The sequence below is a fragment of the Lytechinus pictus genome, chromosome 13 (genome assembly GCF_037042905.1).
Source record: "Lytechinus pictus isolate F3 Inbred chromosome 13, Lp3.0, whole genome shotgun sequence".
Classification (NCBI taxonomy): domain Eukaryota; kingdom Metazoa; phylum Echinodermata; class Echinoidea; order Temnopleuroida; family Toxopneustidae; genus Lytechinus; species Lytechinus pictus.
In genome coordinates this window covers 27,606,268-27,630,234 of record NC_087257.1, presented here as the reverse complement: position 1 = coordinate 27,630,234, position 23,967 = coordinate 27,606,268, and the positions used below count along the sequence as shown (strand labels likewise).

The following is a 23,967-nucleotide window of genomic DNA, read 5'->3' as shown; positions in this document are numbered from 1 at the left end:
GATGCCTTTCCTAATATTTGAAGACACAAAGGCCAAAAATGAGCGCCCTTTTTGCCTGATGCCTTGGTGCCCTGTGTTCCATTAAAAAGTACATTTTACTAATGGTGTCCTTTTTAATTGCCTTTGATGCCCCATAAGTGAGCTCTGCGTTCCCTATCTTTGCCTACTCTCCATTTGAATTCTTAATTCCCGCCCTGAGTCGGTTTCCTAGGGCCCTACTGGTCGAATCTTCATCTCACTCATTTTTAAAGAGTAAGGCTTCCACATTTTCCATTTAATGCCATTTCTGCCATTGGCCTCATCATGGAAATAGACGCCATTGAGGTTACTTAAAAGGCAACTTCGAAACCACCATCCTGATCTAAAATAACCGGCGCACTTCAAGTAGTCACGGTCATAGGTACTGAACTTCATCCCGTTGTGATAACTAAGACTATCACCTACGATAAAAAGATAGAATATCATCAAGTATAGGGCCAAATATGGAAAGGGATGTGTGGAGTACTTAAAAGCATCGATATAAAAGAAAAATAGATAGAGCAACAAGGTGGTATTTCGAGGTCACCGGAAACACTTAAAAGTACATCTGATCATACGGTCTTAAAGCATGCAAAGTTCCACACATTTTTTAAAGGTAAAGTCCACCTCAGAAAAATGTTGATATGACTCAATAGCAAAAAATCAGGCAAGCATTATGCTGAAAATATCATCAAAATCGGATTTAAAATAAGAATAAGAAAGAAAGTTATGACATTTTAAAGTTTTGCTTATTTTTCAAAAAATAGTTAAATGCACAATTAAGTCACATGCAAATGAGAGAATCGATGATGTACCCCACTCACTATTTCTTTGTTTTTTTTAATTGTTTTAATAATAATAATAATAATAAAATTACATTTCTATAGCCAATAATACACAAGGTCTCTATGCGCTTCACATACACATGAACTAAATATCTCAACTTATACAATATGGGCATTGACAAAAAAAATAATATTAATACAGTATTTTAATTTTTACAGATTTGACAATAAGGACCAAATTGACTGAACCATAAAATGTAAAAAAATGGTAATTCCATATGTTCTGGGAGAAATAAAACTTTGTTTCACAGGACACTGAGGAGAAAATTGTAATATTTCATATTATAAAATATAAAAGAAATAGTGAGTGGATGACGTCATCAGTCTCCTCATTTGCATACCCACCAGGATGTGCATATAACTGTTTTGTGAAATTAAGCAAAACTTTAAAATGTCATAACTTTCTAATTTACATCCAATTTTGATGAAATTTTTAGTGTTATGCTTGTTGGATTTTTCTCTCTTTATTCAAATCAACTTTTTGTTGGGGGTGGACTTGTCCTTTAAGTACGGTTGTGTCAAGGCGTACATTTCCTGTAGCTTCAAGGTGGTGTGTGTGGCAGCATACAACGGACGAACTCTATTTTTTTTTAAATATCAATGGTTAATTGTAAGAGTGAGAATTTGGATGTGTGGGAGGAGCTACCGTGTAACACAACGAACAAATTTCGAAGAAGGCATTTGAGTGGCGATAGTAATCGGATGATATCCTGTTTTTCTTTTTATTTTCTTGTATTCTGTTATTTCATCCCGTGTTTGAGCGGTTTTTCATAATTAAATTCAAGAAATCAGCACACTAAGTTCAAGTGTCACCTTTTTTGTTTATTTCTTGTCGTAAAATGAGCTTCAATTGAGATGGGGCAGTACTAAAACTAGGAATTCATAAAAGCTTACTTGCATTGCCAGAATGGCTTCTAATTGTCAGCTTGTAATCCAGTGTCTCATCTTCAATTCGAAAGAGGCCATAATTTGCATATCCAGTAATTCCTTCGAAGTCTTCCAGATCAACCCGTAGTTCGTAGTTCCTCTGATTCGATAGTTGATGAATCATATCGTTACCTAGCCAGTGCTCGGAAGAGATACTTCCAAAACCAATCTTGTAGTCAAACCAGTTTCGGTTGAAATTCTCAGACCCATCACACCTGCGTTGGAAAACCTTTTTATTCCAAGTTAGAAGTAAGAATAAATGATTTCATAAATCCCAATTTTATTATAATATTTTTGTTACATTATGATGATTCAGCAGTATATTAGAAGACAATAATAATACAGCATAGATATTCAATAATTTGCAACCAAAAACATTAGATATTACGAAGTCCTGTTCTAGGGCCAACCTTCTTCATATACTGATATCATTACGAAGACAATAACAAAATATATTTGATGTGAATATTGAACGCTATATGAAGCTTAAGGCGCCCAAATTCTTCGAATAGTACTTAAACTAGATTCCAGCACCAACAACCATGGAATCAAGTTTATTAAAACATAAATGTAAATATAATATAGGATTTGTATAGCGCACGTATCCACCTTGCTAGGTGCTCAAGACGCTCCTATACTTACCGCGGCTAAGCTAGTCTACCGATTCCGGTGCGCACAGCTTTTTGAGGAATTACTTTCTGCCGGTAGCCATTTACCTCACCTGGGTTGAGTGCAGCACAATGTGGGTAAATTTCTTGCTGAAGGAAAGCACGCCAAGGCTTGGAATCGACCCATGTCCTTCAGATTGAAAGACGAGAGTCTTTACCACTAGACCACGACGCCCCCACATTTAAAATGAAATAGAAAAACTCCCGGAGAAAGGTACTTCAGTCTTTGAATTTTCTCAACTTGTTTATAATTGTGTGTATTGGAGAACAGATTGGGTTCACAAGCCTATTTTGGAGTGGTCTGCCCATAATTTCTCCTTAGGCATGTTAGGTTCCTTCTAAATCATGTATTTTTTGTATAATCTCCGATAGAAATTATAAACCTCTCTTTCATCCCGAATCTAAGACAATAATCAACCTTTATTGCACATTAAAAAAAGCCAACTCGGGTAACCTGAGAAGGGTAGTGGGACCCTGATGGAGGAAATGCCATCTAAAGGCGGAGGAATCATAATTGATCAACGACATCCACAACTCACCAACATGCAACTGTGGCCAGCATGGTGAGTCAAGGCCACACCCCCCTCAAGACTATGGCAGCACAAAGAAAGAAACGGCCCTCAGTCCCCAGCAGCTCTGGATTGCCCAGCTACGGGAGCGGTTGTGGCAAGGAAGGAGGAGAGGGTGCTAATAATCTCTGGGCTAGGACAGGCTCCTTAAAGGATGTGACCATCTGTACATATAATGTACGTTCCCTTTTAGGAGAGGATATGCTATGTGAGCTGGAAAAAGAACTAGGCAACATCACATGGGACATAGTCGGATTGTGTGAGGTTAGACGCCGCGGGGAACATCTACAACATCTAAAAAGTGGACATCTGCTGTACACAAGGGGAAAGGAGGAAAGTAGCATAGGAGGGGTAGGTTTCCTTATTCACAAGGCGATAGCATCCAATGTCATTAGCTACAAGAGCACTTCAGACAGAGTATCCCAGATCATCCTAAAAATCTCCAAGAAACAAACCATGAAAATCCTTCAAGTATACCTTCCAACATCTAGCCATACTGATGAAGAGGTTGATATGGTCTATGAGGAAATTGTTAAACTACTTGATGAGGACAAAGCAAACTTTACTATAGTTATGGGAGATTGCAATGCTAAAGTTGGTAAAATGGAAGATAATAGCGAGATGATGCTAGGAAAATTTGGAATAGGCACTAGGAATGATAGGGGAGATCGTCTACTGGAATTTGCTTTAAGCAGAGGTCTTAAGGTAATGAACTCTTTCTTCAAGAAAAGGGAACATCGAAAATGGACATGGCAAAGCCCAAATGGCACCACTAGGAACGAAATCGATTTCATTCTAACAAACAGACCGGACATCGTAAAAGACGTTTCCGTGCTAAACCGCTTCAATACTGGAAGTGACCACAGGCTTGTGAGAGCAAAAATCCCAGCTAAGGAACATATTCCAAGTGCTTCAAGATGAAGTAAACCAGGAAGATGTAAATGATATCTATGATAAATTCTCTCACACTGTCCAAAATTGTGCTCTTGAGATGGCAGGGAAAAGGGAAAATCAAACAAATGACAAGATCACAAAGGAGACACTTGAACTGATGAGAAAAGGGAGACAGATGAAAGTATCAACACAGAAGGATAGCATAGAATATACGGAATTGTGCAAAACCATTACAAAACGCATGAAAAGTGAAATTCGCAGCTTCAACATAAAAAAAGTCCAAGAGACCATAACAAATAATAGCAGCTACAAAGCCACCAAACGTAAACTCTCCAGTGGGAAATCACAACTGATAGCTATTAAAGGGGAGGATGGAAGTGTTATTCATGACAGAGACCAGATAATTAATCATGTGAAGGATTTCTATCAACACCTGTACTCCAGCAAGGTCCATTTTGACACACCAATCATTGCTCAAGATACAGATAAGGACATACCACCGGTAGGAGTAGACGAGGTTGCTAAAGACATGCAAGCAATGAAGCGTGGTAAAGCACCAGGTAGTGATGAGGTGCTGGTGGATGTCCTTAAAGATGGAGGTGATGTCATCCTGGAACAGCTGGCCAAGCTGTTTACACTCTGTTTAGTAAAAACACAAACACCAGACAGCTGGGACAATGCAATCATAATCCTCATCCACAAGAAAGGAGACATAAAGGATATTAAAAACTATAGGCCAATTAGCTTACTTTCAAATACCTACAAATTATTTACAAAAGTCCTAACAAACAGAATCACTGGAACCCTAGATTTTAACCAACCGAGGGAACAAGCCGGATTCAGAAGTGGTTTCTCTACTACAGACCATCTTCACACACTTAACCAACTATTAGAGAAGACTTGCGAATATAGACAACCACTGTGCGTGGCATTTGTAGACTTCGCACAAGCTTTTGACAGTGTATAATTTCAGGCAGTAATGACAGCCTTACAGGTACAAGGTGTGCACCATAATTACATCAAACTCATTCAGGAAATGTATAGCCAAGCAACTGCAACCATTCACCTGCACAAAGACAGTGATGAATTCCCCATTAACAGAGGAGTGCGACAGGGAGATACCATTTCACCCAAACTGTTCAACGCTGCACTGGAGGAAATAATACGTAAATTAGACTGGGAAAGTACGGGGCTAAACATTGAAGGTGAGTGTCTCCACCACCTGATATTTGCCGATGATATCATTCTAATCACTGATGATGGCCACAAGCTAGAAAATATGCTCAACGATCTCAACACTGAAAGTAACAAAGTAGGTCTGAAGATCAACATGAAAAAAGACAAATGTTCAACAAATTTGCTAAGGAGGAAAGAATCATAATGGATAATTCTGAAATCGAGAAAGTAGATCATTATATCTACCTTGGGCAACACGTCAGAATGGATCATGAACAACTTGATGAAGTTAAAAGGAGGACAAGAGCTGGATGGATCGCTTTTGGGAATTTCAATGACATTGTGAAGAGCAATATGCCAATTTGCCTTAAGAGAAAAGTATTCAATCAATGCGTTATACCGGCAATGACCTATGGTTCTGAAACCTGGTCTGTAACAAAGAAAATGGAACAGAAATTAAAAACCACTCAACACAGTATGGAACGTATAATGCTACGGATATCAAAACGTGACAGGAAAACCATACAATGGATTAGGAGCCAGACTAGAGTAATAGACATAATCAAAGCAATTAAATCAACGAAATGGAGATCGGCTGGCCACCTTGCAAGATCACATGATAATAGGTGGACCAAACGCATCACAGAATGGAGACCATTGCTAGGATCACGAAATCGGGGTAGACAAAAATTGAGATGGAGTGACGAGCTCACAAAATTCATTGGCATAAATTGGATTGCTTCAGCACAAGACAAGCACCTTTGGCACCAACTTGAGGAGGCCTTCGCCTTGCAGTGGGCTGAACATGGCTGATATGATGATGATGATGAACAAAAGCCACACCCATGGTTTCGGTGTATGCAGAACTTCCCTGTGAGCAGTGATCTAGTCGCAGAAATGGAGGCACTGGCAGTGACATAAGAGGATTTTTTTCTAAAGATATGTACAGGGCACCCAGGTATCACCCTTGAGTGAATGTTGTTGTGTGGGGACGAGGTAGGTTATACCATTTATATCATGGTTCTTTACAACCAATTTGAAGAGTGGGCAGTATCCGCGAGAATTGTCAGAAAAAAGGGGCACCCTCAACGACGATCCAGGGACAGGCTGGTAGGACATCCTAAACACTATTTTGTGCAGATGTCCCAGATTTCACACCTTAAACAGGGATATCTTTGATTATTCGTACATACGCTAAACCAGGTTGTTACATTTTCATACACGAACTACGCGCTATTTACCCTCCCTTGCCATAAACTGTGCAGGGGCGAATCCAGGATTTTCCAGGGGGGGGGGGCATTTTTGTACAGGAATATGTTTGCAAGCAAAAAAGTCCTCATATGCGAATACATGACAGATTAGCCTATTTTGCTGTGGCTAAATGTGCAAGGTATTCGTAATATTCATTAGAATATGATGCACTTGTACTAACTCCTGAAGTCCAAAAATATGAATACAATATTAATTGGGAGGCTTGTCACGAGAATAAATATAAGCAGCGCCATTATGCCCTCGAATTTGTCTATTTTGGCGTCCTCGTATTTGAATGAATAAATGAATGAATGAGTGAATGAATGAGTGAATGAATGAATGAATGAATGCATGCATGCATGCATGAATGGATGAATGAATGAACAAACGAACGAACGATCGAATGAATAAATGAATGAATGAATGAATGAAAAAAGAAAAAGCTCGAAGTACTTACGGTCCAGCCGCCCCCATCGGTCACCATATCACAATAAACATTGGTATGCTTCCCAGGGTATATGGCGTAGACACCACTGACGTTCGACCCACGAACCTGGATGTCGGCACAGTCTACTGGTTGGCCAGGATCCGCGGTAGGTGATAAACTTTCATCTGCAATTAAAGTAATTAAATTACCCTTCTATTTGACCCTAAAACTTGATGTTGGTGTTATACACCGTCAAAATTGAAGCAACTGAATTTATATATTTAAAAAGGGTTTCAAATTGAATTGATCTGTTAAACTTTATACATACTGATATACCTATTTAGAACTCTCGATGTACGCAAAAGAGTGAACTTCTTCATGTATTACATAAAAGGAATCATAATGTCAAATGACAGCTGCAAGCCACTATAGGTCTAGGGCGTATGTATATATATATATATATATATATATATATATATATATATATATATATATATATATATATATATATATATATATATATATATAAAAGCTACGCCTATCATTGTTCTCTTCATTAATTTCTGCCATAGTGTAATTCGCATTATAATCTACACGCACATTTAACCTCATTTATAAGGATGATACAATTACAAATTCACTGCTCAACAATATACCCTGCTGTGATCAGATGCTTATACAAAAGAAAAATCAGTTCGGCATCTATTTCAGATTGATAAACAGTTAACTTATTGTTTTGTTTAGAATTATCCTTCAATTCATTTTTGAATTTCATGTCAAAGTTAAATGAAATAAAGTCATGTGTTTGATTAACTAATCTCACAAACTCCATATAGTTGCAATATGAAGAGTTGATAACATTTTACGAACTGACCGATTTCGCAAGTTCTCTGCTTAACAGAAATAGCCTTATTCCCGGGTTTTCCGTAAGAACGTTTCTCATCAACACGATACGTCGTCTTTCGGGGGATTTCTTTCCCATCCCGAAGGACTGCCTTACAATGATCGTTGCCATGGTTTCCCTCTTTCTCTAATTCGCTAGATGATATCCCATCTGAATAAAATACATAATATTTTATTAAAACTCATCACTGTGGAGAGGTGAAGGATAGTCACTGGGTATAAAGTTCCATTTAAATTCTTCTAATGTACTTTTATTACAACTTGAAAATTAAAATAATTATTCTCACTTTTTCGGCAAAACTATCCCCAACATCTCCGATGATGCCGTGAGATTTCATGCGTCTATGCATCTATTTTCAATCTGTTTTGAAGACGCTATTATTACATGAGTAGCTCAATATCCATGATATCCTTGGAATAAATATGATGCAGAAAAAACGTATAAGTTTTCACTGTTTCTCAGACTCTAGCATTGCAATGCGATCGGTAAGAACAATGTTGGCCCTATAGCACAGAGCGTTGTGGAACTCCGCGTATCCAGTAGTATTGTAACAAGCAACCTCCAGACACTCGTACAACATTGCATTCCTTGCAGACATAACACCAACCACAAAATAATGAATTTTGCAAATCTGTGGAGCGGTTCATGTAAGAAGTTGTCAGACGTTTTATCTGACTGTCCCACTTTATCCGACAGTTTCCATAGTAACAGTGCTTCTTAGCCAATCAAAATCAAGGAGAGATTTCAGGTCTGACAACTTGTCGGACAAAAATATTGATGAAACACTTCCCAAAAGTGTAGTGAATGCTCGTTTGCTTCCTATCTTAGTCTCCTCGCAACTCGTTAACTCATATTTACAGTTTATCATCGGAACCATGGTACACTGCAAAAACACCGGTGTTGATTAGCACCAGCCCGTAATCTATATAAGTCAACACCAGAGAGGTGTTAAACTACACCAGTTTGGTTTCGGTCTAACACCAGATGGGTGTTTATACAACACCAATTAGTATTAAAACAGCATGGGTTTGATTCCAAACTGGCGTTGTTTCAATACTTTTCAGGGGAGCGTTTCATGAAAGGACTTGTCTGGCATTTTATCTGACAAGTCCCATTTGATCCGACAGTTACTATAGTAACAGTGCCTCTCAGCCAATCAGAATCAAGGAAAGATGTCAGATCTGACAACTTGTCAGACAAAAATGTTGATGAAACGGTCCCCTGGTGTGGACATATATAGATTCCGGGCTAGTGTTAAATCAACACCGGAGTTTTTGCAGTGTAACAATATAGAGATGCTTACAAATATCACACAGGCTACACTGTAAAAACTGTGGTGTTAAAACTGACACCAGTTGGTGTTAATAGAAGACCACACCCCGAGGTGTTAAAATTACACCCTAGAGATTGAACATAACACCAAATAGTGTAAATGTAACAACCAAAGGTGTTGTAATAACACCTATAGGTGTTAAACTAACACCATCAATTTAACACCGGAGTAAAATAACTGGTGTGGTCCTCTATGTACACCGGTTAACACCACAGTTTTTGCTGTGTACCTCCTTTGGATTGATTTTCCGATTGGTCCACTGCCCCAAGTATGTTGCCTACATCGTTTAACATTGTTTGGTCTATCGTCTATCAACGATTCAAGAAATGACCAATATGATCTATATCCATACGTCCATACATAGGCGGTAGGTCTAAATACTACCTAATCTATTAGTCATCTTTTCCATTACCGTTTGGCTAAATGTGAAAATTTACCCCATTCATATTGACTGCGGTAATTGTTTGTTTTGAATAAAGCTAGAACGAGGCACAATGAGAATTGGGTCATTATTCGTATTGACGTAGAATGCTCCGCAACCTAGTAAACCTTAGTTTTTAATTGTAACAGGCCTAGTAATCAAATTGGTCTTCTTTAATTTAAATTCTGTTCATTCTGGTCTGATCTTTTATGTTGCATCACACATTACTTCTTTATTTGTTTTGATTATTTTGTAGGAAAATGGAAGAAATGAATATTCAGAGTTGAATGAAACTGATCAGCGAGTGCGAGGACAAGGTCTGAAACGTTTGCATTAACACTTTTCACCTTGCTTGCTGTTTGCGTTTGTTTTTATGAACCGTCATAAAATTTACGCAGTGAGCAATAAACAGAAATGAAATGCGCTTTTTGGTGTGAAACAATTTTTTGAAAAATTATCTCGCTTGCTGAGCACGTTCGCTATATTCAAGCGAATTAAGTAAGAAAAAAAAGAAAAAACACTTTGAACACGATATTCTGAAAGACGTGAAGATAAACATGCTACACTGCAAAACTCCTGTTTTAATTAAACACCAGACTGGAATCTATATATGTCCACACCATAGAAGTGTTAAACAACACCAGTTTGGTTTTGGTCTAACACCAGATAGGTGTTTATACAACACCAATTATAATTTAAACAGCATTGGTTTAATTCCAAACTGGTGTTGTTTCAATACTTCTCTGGTGTGGACATATATAGATTCCGGTCTGGTGTTAAATCAACACCGGAGTTTTTGCAGTGTAAGCCTGTTGAACACCGGGTTCCATGACACTTAATTGCTCCGGTGACAATTGCTCCGCTGTAAATTCCACACAGTCATGGAATGGCCAACTTCAACCCTGGAATTGACATTATGCCCTATCTTAACCCTAACCCTATATCTTAGACGAAATTAAGCCAGGGGCAATTCTTGCAGGAGCAAATGTTGTTACAGAGTTTCACCTTGCTTTCAAATATCCAAACCGTGATGTTTCTTACACATGTTGTTTTTGGAGTTTTTTTTAGTCGGGGCCCACATATCAAACGAAAAGTATTACATTTTCACGGCAGAGTTTATTGGTGTATTTCATGGTCTAATCTCATTATAGGCCTACACACTAAAAAAATTGCAACCTTTCACTTTTAGAGGTGCAAAAAACAGGGACCTGGTACCTGTTTCATAAATCTGTTCGTAAGTTACGAATGACCGGTGATTTTTCTTACACTAAGTGGTATATTCCCATGTAGCTGACCTTAGCACCTTAGAATGTAGTCGTGCGTAAAGTTGTGCGCGTAATTTTACGATTAGCCTTATGAAACGCCCGCCTGGGCGGCCTGAAGGATTATTTGTAGTTATTTGGGATGATATTTCTAAATGTAAATCATTTGTTGAAAAGCGATTATTTCTAATTTCAAACTAAAGACAAATTGTCCTAAATATCACCCATTTCCTCTTTTCGTTATTTGGTAGAAATGTTTTTCACATTCAAAATATTGTTCCATGTTGTGCTTGTGATATAGTTAGTGGGGTATTTTTGTCTTCTTATTTTAGGACCGTTAGTGAAGTTGATGGGCAAACTATCACTTGCGAGGCCAGCTGGATACGAAACTATTTCTCCGAATCAAATCCGTGTAAATCATGCCCTTGGATAGCAGGGTTTATGGGAATTTTTTTACCAAAAACACTTTTTTAAGTCTTTCTTAACAAAGCTCTTCAAAAATTCATTCCCAGTCTCCTTGTGTTTTTTTAAACAATATAACTTGATCACGTCATTAGCATGACCAATCCATAATCAATTAGATTCTTCAATTTCAAGTTTATGTATTAAAAACCCAAAATATCACATTATTATCAAAATAAATATACATAGCGTACATAAACACGTATCAATTAGATTGTAGCATATACGAATAGGTTTTAGGAGTCCTTTAAAAGCAAGGCTCGTGAGCGGGGCCCTGGAATACTTAACACGATTAATAACAAAAAAATATATAGGATATACTAATCTATAAAATACAAAAAAGAGAGAAAACAATTATATAATAAGGTTAATATGCTTAACTAGAATGGAATACTATTTACAAACACACATATACGCACACACACACCGACATCCACCCACGCACACACGCTTAACATTAATGTGTAGGTCATCAACTTAAATACAAAAAAAGTACTAAAATACATTTTGAAGGAAAATAATCATAATCTTTCAAAAAAGTAAGTATTGGATAACCTTTTGAAAACGGAAAGAGTTTTACTATTTTTTTTTATATCAACAGGTAAACTATTCCACTCTTTAATGCAGGATATATGAAAGGAGGTCAGAGTGGCATTTGTTCTTGCAAATGGCTTACGAACAATATCCCTTTGACGTGTATTATAATTTTGTATTTATGAGTTCTGAAGAAATAATTTTTTCGATGTACATTCTTGAGGCATTGATTGTAGTTTGAACATGAACAATACACACCTGAACAACACGTGTTCATTTAGTGGTAGCATTTTCAGACGAAGAGATATCGGAGAACTTGGATGTATATAATTAGAACTCTTGTTCTTTAAGATGTATCCAGGTTTTTACTTGCACATCGCACTCTCCTTTTATTGTAAAATAGAGATATTCACTATGACACCAATCTTTCACAACATATTGCAAAGTTCATTCCAGTTTAGCTTTTTGGAGCTGCAAGAGGAATTATCGTATCAAGTATCAAGTAGAATTTGTTATAAGTCGTTTTTGCCCTTTTCTGCAACACTCTCAACTTATCAAGATAAGACTTGTGTCCCCAGGCAACATTACACTATGTCAAGTAAGGTAGAACAATACTATTGTAAATATTGTAATCAGTATCATTTCAGGTAAAATAGATTTTAACCTATAAATAACACCTACACTGCGAGACACCTTTGTGCAGATATCATCTAGATGATTTTTCCAGGATAGGTGCTCATCGATATATAATCCAAGAAAAAAATATTTGCACTAGGTTCAACACCATGACACCTTATAGGAAGACAAGTTATACGCTCTGGAAGCTTTTTACCCATAGAGCGGAAAATTATGCACTTTTTTTTAAGATTCAACAATCAAATAGCTTATTAAAACAAAACCATCCATACAGCTTCTTAATTTCTTGATTTGCAACTAGTAACAATTTTCTAATGACTCATCAGCTAGCATCAGACTGGTATCATCAGCAAACAGGGAGTATGAGAATAATGTTGATGGGTGTATCATATTTATATAGATCGGAAATAACAGGAGACCAAGAACAGAACGCTGAGTACACCATAATCGCAGCATGTTTGGATCTAGATCGATCTATCACAACAAATTGCATCCTGTCACACAAAAAGCTTCGGAACCATGACAATGCTACACCACGAATTCCATGATGTCCAAGTTTCTTGAGAAGGATATCATGGTCAATGGTATCAAATGCCTTTGACAGTTCTAGAAACATCACCAAGCAATATTTGTTTCCATCAATCGCTTTTATGATATTACTCAATAAATTAAAAACACCCATTTGTGTGGAGAAGTTTATACGAAACCCGCACTGCTGAGAAATCAAGATATTCTTTTTAGATACAAACTCATTTAAACGTTTATAAATTATTTTCTCAAGAATCTTTGAAAAAATGGTAACAACGCATTCGGCCTATAATTTATGACATTCTTACGATCAGATACACCAGCACAAGTTTAGCTACCTTAGCTACCTAGTTTATCTGGAACGATCCTCTGAGATAATGACATATTAATGATTTTACATAAAGGTTTAGCAAACAGATGCATTCCCCCAATCAGTTATATCGGGAGGAGAGACCTGCGGGTCATAGTAATTCAGTTCGCTTTTCGCCTCCCAGGCACAGGTGACGCCAAACAAATAATAATAATAATAAAGAAGAATGCTCTCCTTTATAATTCGAGGTAAAATATCATCTGACTGTGCAAAATATAATAATAATATAATCGTCTGAATTATTTTACATATTTTGCCAACCCTCCTCACCCCCACACACATCCCCTCACCCATTTACGAGGGTTTTTTTTTTTTTGAGGGGGGGTGCACTGCAAAAGTTCCGGTGTTGATTTAACACCAGCTCCACACCAGAGAAGTGTTAAGCAACACCGGTTTTGGTATTAGTCTAACACCAGATAGGTGTTTATACAACACCAATTAGTATTAAAACAGCATCGGTTTGATTACAAACTGGTGTTGTTTCAATACCTCTCTGGTGTGGACATATATAGATTCCGAGCTGGTGTTAAATCAACACCGGAGTTTTTACAGTGTGGTGGTAAATTGGGCCTGGAGCATCCCAGTCTCAAATTTGTAGATTGCATGAAAGTTCGTGTTGTTTCTTCTCATATTCTACATACATTCTCGGTGTTACAACTTTTGTTTGACGGTTGCACTTGGGTCCTGTTTCATAAAACTTGTAAAAATAACAAAATCCGCAATGACAGTTAAAAGCTACTGAAATCCTCCAATTTGGTTGGCTGATTATAAGTTTCTTTACTGTCCATTTGTTATTATAATAAGTGTTCATGAAACAGCGCTCAGCAAAGTCCCTAGAAGACACACTTCAAACTCGAGTGACTTACCCATGTTGGAGAGAATTGTAACTAGCACAAAGACACAAACACATCTGCATGTTGGCATGGCCATAGCGAGAGAAGAAATGCAGGGTAGGCCTTATCAGCTATAAGAGAAACCTAAAAAGATGAGCCGAAACAACACCATCATATCACCTTGATATCAAATGCTATCAGGTGTATTGGAGAGTGAGTTTTATCTAGAGGGAGGGAGTGTCTGTGCGTGCCCTTTCGTTAGGTTTTTGCTCAATATCCATATTTTATAGCTCCTAAAAATCCTCATCAATTTTGTATATCCCTTTCACTTATCATAATTAGAACGTTTTTGTGGCCTCTGTAGAAATGTAGGTTGTCAGCGGATGCTTGCTCCATTTTCTAATGACTAAGAACGGTTATTAAAATTACGAAATACAGGTAAAGTTTGAAAGATATAAAAGAAATATACACAATTCTCATACATTACCCGTCTACCATATTTGATATCCAAGTTTAACTGTTGAAAATAGCTTGTTCATAGGTCAAAAAAGAGCCACCCCCCCCCTTAAAAAAAATGAAAAGAATTTTTAAAAATTGAAAAATAATCCTTTTTTCGGCTAGAAATCAGTGTCTTCGTAATGACGAGCTGCTTTCCTAATGACAAAGGGGACAAACCTTACTTAATTTGGAGTTCCTAAAATTCTACGTAATAAATTAGTTTTAAGAAAGTACCCCAACGTCCTTTCTGATGAAAGCTAGCTTTATCCTCCACAGGCTTATCATTGATTGGCTGATTGACCTAGGATCATCTTATTGTACATTCCAAAACTAATCAAAACGAAAACAAAGGAAACGTGAATTTCATTGTCGAACATGAATTTTGGAGGCGAGAATGTCATGGGCGTTCCACTTGTTTAATGTGTTATACATGGAGCTTTCCCAAGCATAACAAAACATGAAAGATGTTGTAGACTCGTCCAAGAGACCCGCTTGTTGATTAAGATGTCATTTAGGGGTCTGTCTGCAGACTAGCATGCCCCATTTCCTTTCATTTCTTTCAACTATATTGTCATAATTATGTGCCAACTATCATACTCTTTATTACCACTGTTTGTTCCGGTTGTGTTTGTTTTTGTAGTTATTCATATTGTCTTTGTGATATCTAATTTTGTTCTTATTGTGTTCTTTTTAGTCAACTACGGCAGAAAAACTTTCCATTGCCCAAGATTTAATTGACAATCGAGTTGATTCACGAAAACGAACCTTCTGTTTATTGCCGGTATGATGGATTCAGTAATTCCCATATACTTTATCAGGGCACCACCTTGGACACGTCACGAAGATGGTAATATTTGCATCATTGCCTATAGCTGACTACCTGGGTTGCAAAGCTGAGCAGCCAATCAAAATCGAGAACCCCAAAGTATACCATAAACGCCTAATGACCATCATCGTAAATTTTTATTAAATCGTTCACCTTTTTCAATAGGTATGATAGGCAATGATGGCACAACAGAACTCCTGATGTTATATTATTTCAGGATTAATCGTCGTCCGTAAACATGGTAACTTCCACTATAGAAATGGCTCTTTGTAGGTTGATGGAGACGTGTTTTCGTTATCGTCCTTGTTATTTCTCAGCTCGACAAAGATAAGTCGTCTATTTCTGAATTCAGCTTGAATATATATATATTAAAATGAACTGTATAAGGCCTACAATGTTAAATGTGTGACCAAGACGAATTTCCATGTGTTTTATAATAGACACATGAAGAAAATGAACTGAATTGAATTAAATGAGATACAGGATTTCTCTATCTGGCAAGCTGTTGGAAAACTTTAGGGCGAAGACGGGAGTTCCTCAAGGATGCTTGCCCTCGCCTTTTTTCTTCCTCGTAATATAATGGATCATGAAGATCGCCATGACAGACAGGGGTAAAATTCAGGTTACAGCCCGATAGACCGCGGGTCCGATAGACCGCGGGTCCGATAGTCCGCGGGTCCGATAGACCGCGGGTCCGATAGACCGCGGGTCCGATAGTCCGCGGGTCCGATAGTCCGCGGTGAGTGTAAAATTATGATCAGGATATAGTGAGATCCAATGTCATCAAGAGGTCAAAAGGTCAATGATACGAGTCCATGGGGTTCTATAACGATGACCCAAAGGACAATCGCCCCCTGACAACTACTTCAAGGAAAATATTATCCCCATATTTTTATCGTCGGGGACTGTTACCCCCCCCCCCCCAGAAATTTACCCTCTAGATGCGAGCGCGAAGCGTGAGCTGATATTTTATTATTATTTTAACCTAGGATCGAGGCATTTTAGGCCTAAGGATATTTTGTCATCATATAAGAATGATGACTATCTTCATTTTCTTTTCCTAAAACGTGTCAATTTATTTATGAAAAAGTGAAAATTTAGTTATTATGAATTCATAAAAATTTTATTTCATATTTATTAATCTAATAAGCCTAATGAGTGTGTGAAATTTGTTGACAGTGTACTGAGGCCTGAAAACTGGAAATTTTAAGTATTTTTTAAATCATGAATAGGATGGGAATTTAAGTAGTTTGTTATAGAATTAATATATACAGGGGCGGATCCAGCCTTCGACAATAGGGGGGGGGGGGCCCGGAATTTTTTTCAGCCATATTTTCCCCGATCGGCCGCTCGATGATTTTTGGTTTCTTTGAAGGGGTAGTCCTAATACAATAGTCACTTCCTAGCTTTATTATTATAAATCAACATAAATATATCATATCATAATCCTTATTTATATGATGCGAGCGCGAAGCTCGAGCTAAATTTTTTTAGAAATTTTATGTATTTTTTCCTAAAATTTAAACATTCTGGGCAATGTTTGTTATCCTGAAAAAGATAATTACTACGAACGCGAAGCGCGAGCAGAAATGAACTGATGGAAAAGGTACCTGTTAAAGACTGCATGCAGTTAGCCATAAAGATGTTTTTAGCCATAAAAAATAGACAATTGATGCGAGCGCGAGCGGAAAATTTCGAGATTTAGACGTACTGAACGAGACACTCATTCATGTTTTGTAAATCATTAAAAGGATTAGGAGTAATTGGGGATCTTCCTTACATTAACAATGCGAGCGCAAAGCGCGAGCAGAAATTTTTTATATACGTTTTGAACTGATCGAAAAGGTACCTATTAATGACTGCTTGCACTTAGCCATGAAGACGTTACATATTTCAACAATCAAATAATGCAAGCGCGAAGCGCGAGCTGAACATTTTTGACATTTCTACGCAAAGAATGGAAAATATTGATCAATTTTTGTAATCGTGAATAGGATAGCTATATAACTAAACAATTGATAATTTGATGCGAGCGCGAAGCGCGAGCGGAAAAAATCGAGATTTAGACCTAAAAACGGGACACTCTATTCACGTTTTGTAAATCATGAAAAGAATGAGTAATAGGGGATCTTCGTACATTAATAATGCGAGCACAAAGCGCGAGCAGAAAATTTTTGATATTGTGATCTGAAACTGGATAATGATTTAAATTAAGAGAACAAGTTGAGTATCTGTATAAACATGCGCGCGCGTGTTTCATATTTAGACCTAGAATCTAGGCATTCTAAATAATCTTTTATCATGAAAATCAAAGCGAGCGCGAAGCGCGAGCTTAAACCATTTGATATTCCGATCTGAAAAAAGAGTTCTGACATAGGACCGGGACATCCTTAGGACATGTCATCTTATGAAAATAATGACTGTCTTCCTATTCCTCTTGCTAAGCGCGAGATGAAACAAAAGGGACAATTTAATTATTAAATTAATATCTTATTCATTAATGCCTAATGAGGGCGCGAAATCTGATGATATTATGGCGTGAAAACTGGACATTTCAAGCACTTTTGTAATTATAAATTAGTTAATATATTTAAACCATTAAAGCGAACACAAATTGCGAGCCTAATTTTTTTATACACTGTCATGAAAAAGGGATTTTAAGTAATTTGTTGTATAATATATATTGAGACATACATAACTCGCCAATCAAAATGCGAGCGTGCAGCGCTAGCTGATACGTTTTTACAATCAGACCTGAAAAGGGATGTTTAAAAATTTATGGAATACACGAAAATAAAATGTACCTGATAAATCAAAATTTGCGAGCACGCAGCGCCAGCAGAAAATTTTAATAGACCATAAAACTGAAAATTTTCAGAGCACTTTTTGAAAATCACACAAAATAATGAAAGTTCGATTTCCGAGATAAAATATGTTTTATATATTACACTTCCAAACTTGATATCTAAACTCCATATTGAACAAGATAAGAAAATCACCTAACAGGCAACGCGAGCGCGAGCGAAAATTTTATATAGTGACATGAAAGATTCTTTTTATTTTCCAAGTCTTCCCCTCATTTTATTCTATCGTCTTCCTTTTCTTCTTTTTTCCTCTCTTTTCCCTCCTTTTTTCTTTCTTTCCTTTTTTTTTTCTTTTTTTGCTCCGCCAATAGGGGGGGGGGCCGGGCCCCCCTGGATCCGCCTATGTATATAGGTGTACATAACTCACCAAAATGCGAGAGCACAGTGTTAGCATAGGCCTTCATTTTTTTTAGAATCGAGACACCTGAAAAAGAATATTTAGATAATCTTATATGAAATACAAAAAGACAATAGGTAGGCCTACTTGGCAAATAATGCGAGCGCACAAAATGTTGCAAATGTTGATTCGCACCATAAAACGGACACTTTCCAGAGCACTTAAAAAAATAAATTGGTAAAAAAAAATGAAAGATCGATGTCCGAGCTGAATTATGTTTTGTATATTTACTTCAAAAATTGATATTTTGAACTATATATCAGCCTATATTGACCGAGATATGCATCTCATCGAACAGGCAATGCGAGCGTGATGCGCGAGCGAAATTTTAATATAGTGACATTAAATATTTTCAAAAATTATTTTCTATGTCTTCTCCTGACCTTATTTTATTCACTCGTCTTCCTCCTTTTATGTTTCGTCTTCTTTTTTCTCCTATCTTTCCCCTTCTTTGTTTCTTTCTCTCCCCGTTTTTCCCAATTTATTTGCTCCGTCAATAGGGGGAGGGGCCCTCGGGCCCCCTGGATCCGCCTATGTTAGTAGTTGTTAAGATGAACACGATGCATATCTATTAAGAAATGAATGCGAGCGCGAAGCGCTAGCTGAAAACTTTTATAATGATGAAATAAAAAATACATTTTCAGTTGTCAGGTTAGAATATCAAATATTTTCAGCTTGTGCTTCTCGTTCGCATAAAAAAAATGTGAGGTCGGGATGCGTACCGGGTAATATAACTAAACAATTTATTGATGCCAGCGCGAAGCGCGAGCTCAATTTTTTTATATGCTGACTTAAGAAGGACTAAGGTATAATTCCTATTCTAATTGCTTGTCCCTTTTCTCTTCTTTTTCTGTTTCTTACCCCTTTTTGCTCCACCATGGGGGGGGGGGGAGCAAAATCTTTGCCCCTTGGATCGGCCTATGTATGTTGACTTGAAAAACACTAACACTTACATGTGGGACTGATGCAGAGGATGCATACCTCATTGATGAAATATTGCGAGCGCGTAGCTAAATTTGATAATAACCCTTTTTGTGACCTTGAACAGGATATCTATCTTGCTAAACAGACTTAAAACTCGAAAACATTGTTTTTGTCTATTATCGTAAAAACGGGATATTTTAATTTAGCCGCATTAATTTAAGCTTTTTGGGCAGGACATATATTTCACTATAAACAGGCAATACGAGCAATGTTGCGCCCCCGGTCTAAAATTAATTTGCATGAAGCCCCCCAAGTTTAAGGTCAATTTCGCGCCCACGGTTGAACATAAACTTGGCGCCCCCATGTGAAATATAACTTTGCCCTCCCCCCCTCTGAAACATGTATTTGTCGCATTATGGTCAAAATTCAAATTAGCGCTCCCCTTGTTCGAACATCAATTTGGTGCCCCGCTATATCGAACATCATTTCGGCGCTCCCATAGTTCGAACATCAATTTGGCGCCCCCCTCCCAGTTCAAACATCATTTCGGCGCCCCATAGATCGAACGCCATTTTGGCGCCGCCTATATAGTTCGAACATCAAATCGACGTCCGGGTCAACATCTCCCTCTTTCATTTCCCATCTCCTATTCTTTCTTTTTTTTCTTTCTCATATCCTCATTCCCCTTCCTTTTTCTTTCTTTCTCTCTTTCTTTCCCCCTCTTCCTCTCCCCTTTTCTTCCTCTCTTCTTTTCCTTCCTCCTCTCTCTCTCTTTTTCTTCTCTTTATTTTCCCCTTTTCTTCTCTTTTTTCCCGTCTTTTCTTTCTCTCTTTTCCTCTCACTTTTCTCTTTTTTATTTTCTTCCTCCCCCCCTTACTCTCTCTTTTTCTTCTCTTCTTTTCCCCTCTTCCTCTCTCTCTCTCTTTTTCTTATCTTTCTTTCCATCTTCCTCTCTATTTAAATATTCTTCTCTTTCTTCCTCTTTTTTTCTTCTTCTTTTTCCTCCTTTTCCTTTCTCCTTTCTTTTCTTCTCTTCCTTTTCCCTCCTCTCTTTTTTCTCTTCTTTCCTCCTTTTCTTCTCCATTTTCTTTGTCTTTCCTTTCCCCCTTTTCCTTCTCTTTTTTTTTCTTCTCTCCCTCTTCTTCCCCCTCTTACTCTCTTTTCTATTCTTTTATTTTCCCATCTTCCTCTCTCTCTTTTTATTCTCTTCCCCTCTCTTTTTTTTGAGCTGAGGGTGGGGGTGAGACAGTTTCCCTCGCCCCCCCCCCCATGGATCCGCACCTGATGATAGAACCCCATGGTCTCGTAGCATTTGACCTTTGGACCTCTCGATGACATTTGATATATCTGATCATAATTTTACACACACTGCGGACTATCGGACCCGCGGTCTATCGGACCCGCGGACTATCGGTTCCGCGGTCTATCGGGATGTCCCCCAAATTCAATAGTGTTGCCCAGAGGCATGTGAACCCTCAAAGAAAACCAATGAGAAAATATTGCACATTTACCGGTTTATCCAATTAATTAAAATCAATTTCCCAAAACAGTTATATGCACATCTTGGTTGGTACGCTAATGAGGGGACCAATGACATTATACCCACTCACTATTTCCTTAGTATTTTATTATTTGAATCATGAAATATTTCAATTTTCTCCTAATTGTCATGTGAAACGAAGTTCTATTCTTCCCTGAACATGTGGAATTACCATTGTTTTAACATATTGTGGTTAAGTCTAAAGGATTATTGTAGTCATATCTGTAAATATAAAAATATCATTATATTTTGATTATTATTATTGTTCATACTAACTTATAATCAATCATTTTTTGCGGGCAGTCTTACGACTCAATGATTGCATTTGTTATATTCAACAAAAATCATTATTTTTTTTTCAAATAACGTTATAATTGATATACTCGTTAATTGCTCATCCTTTATGACAAACCCACGCATGCGTATAGACACAGTGTACTGATACGATACTAGTACATCCCTTGTGTGCACGTGTATTATTGTTGCATATAATTCGAAATGAACAAACCGTTAAATAAATAACATTTACACACTACTGAGACCAGTACCCAATAACACAAAGGTAAGCGATTAATCACTAATAGAAATGTCCTATCAAGATCATCGTTGCATGCGCATTTTGCTCAGTAGGCTGAGTGGGAACCAATCAGAATTCTTCGTTCAAATTAGCGATCGATCGCTAATTTTTGCGTTACGTGGCCCAGGTGATCTCGTAATAACTTTTAGAAATGCATCAAGTTTGGAAGAAATGAACGACATTTAAACGCCCACCTTAAATTCAAATTTACCACTTTTTATCTTTTGACTTTGTTGCCATCATTGCTCATTGTTCCATGTGGGCGTTTCAGGGAAAGTTTTGTCAGTTATTTTTCATAAATTTTCCCTCATGGAATCAAATCAAAGGATTTCAGAACCTCATAACAAATAGTAAATATTTTTGTTCTTTGTTTCATAAAATATTCTTTTGTTGATAGTTTACTTTACAGATTTCCCTGATGAATTTGATAGTGATTGAACTTTGTTATAAGTACATTATATGTACATTATAATATTTCGAGTATGTTTATTCAATTTCAAAAAAATTCATGTATACATTATATACTAAATTGCAGGGATTTAAGATAAATCCTGGTGGACTGTATGGGGAAGCAATATAATTCTGGATTTATTTTTAAACCCTAAAGATTCATTTTTTTAAATCTCAATTCTCAAAGGATTTGATTCAAACTCGAGATTTAAAAAGATGAAATAAAAATAATATTTAATTTATTCACCTTACAAAAACATTTAAAATATGATAAAAACTGTCATATAAATGCATAGCAACAAATATATAAATACAAACATCCATATAAAAAACAATCAACATAATGGTGAGGGACAGTCAAAGATATCAAAATATTGTAGGCTGGTAGTCCTTTACAAAATTCAAATTTTGATGTAAACAATTTAATAGACATGATTATTGTACACTCTCAGACTTCAAACACAAAATCACCCACACTTCAACACTCATTCATGATCCATTAGGCCTACACTCAAACAAAAGAGGATAGAACTTCAGAGAGAGAGAGAGAGGGGGGGCTATATAGACCTATATACAAAGGATAGGGAATTAAGATGAATACCTTCCAAAAAAAAAATTTAATCAAAGTAGTAAATGAAATGGCAGATGAAGAGGAACGAATTATAATATTTGAATTATCATACCTTTTCGGTTCTTCGTGTTTATGAGAATTATGAATTTCATTACTAGAAGTCAACTTAAAGAGAAAATTAATAATACTAAATAATATTTTTTTTAGGATTCAACTTAATCCAGAATTCGATTGATTCCTATTTATAATCCATCTAGATATTTTTTATCCCTGCCATTTAGAGAGACATATATTTATGTATATATTATGTATTGATATTTACATTAATCTAAACTTCTGAAAATTGTTGTGGATTGCACTATATTGAGGTCGCATACTTCACAAACGCAGGTTGTGGCAATGATAATTTACAGAATTTACCGCAAAATATGGTTCTATAATAGTTGTTTCAGACGAAGAATTTCAATCATCTAGCTAATAATAAATGTAACATATTGTGTAGAATGTGCGGGTAAATGTAAGGAAAGAAACACATACTTTAATCTAAAGATAATTTATACTAAGTATTTAAGACTTGTAAAATAAGGCTCGGTTACTAAATATTACTTTTGGGTAAGTTTCAAGGAGTCTGGCCATTCAGAAAATTCTTGAACAGCTAAGCACAGAGGCGTCGATCCTGGGGGGCAGGGGGCGATCGCCCCACCAATGAAAATATTGGGGGGGGGCAAACATATCGTTTTGCCCCCCCCCAATAATTCCGAATGCATGTGCAAAAATGAAATAAGATTGCAGTGTTACACAAAAATCAGCAAGCGAGATTGAAATACACAACTCGTTCTTTATTTAAAATCGTGCTCAAAATGTCCGTTTTTCAGATTGGAATATAAAAATTTTCAGCTCGCGCTTCGCGCTTGCATCATTTATGTACCAAAACCCATACTTTTTATGATTAATTAGGTGAACAGAATGTCCCGTTCTCAGTTCTAAACCCAAAAAGAACTCCCGCTCCGATTTGCAATAATCTTGTGTTGAATATATATTTTGCTCTTTATTAAAAACGTCCATTAACCTGTCAATTTTTTCAGATCGAAATATCAAAATTTTCAGCTCGCGCTTCGCGCTCGTATCTATTATTATTTTAGATACCCATCCTAATCATTAGTTCCAAAAAACGAATCTTTCAGGTCAGAATATAAAGAAATTTCAGCTCGCTCTCGGTACTCGCATTATCTGTGTAGTGAGATATGTATCCTCCACATGAG

General features: G+C 36.9%; 1 protein-coding gene across 1 annotated transcript; it reads right to left on the bottom strand.

The window, feature by feature from the left end:
- Positions 1-207: 207 nt before the first annotated feature.
- On the bottom strand, positions 208-14,095 carry LOC129274228 (fibrinogen C domain-containing protein 1-like). The gene is made up of 5 exons (XM_064108292.1): positions 14,092-14,095; positions 7,650-7,829; positions 6,806-6,960; positions 1,758-2,019; positions 208-440 (listed from the first exon to the last, which is right to left on the bottom strand). The coding sequence occupies exons 1-5, from the start codon at positions 14,093-14,095 to the stop codon at positions 208-210; spliced, it is 834 nt and encodes a 277-aa protein (XP_063964362.1).
- Between the last annotated feature and the right edge of the window lie 9,872 nt (positions 14,096-23,967).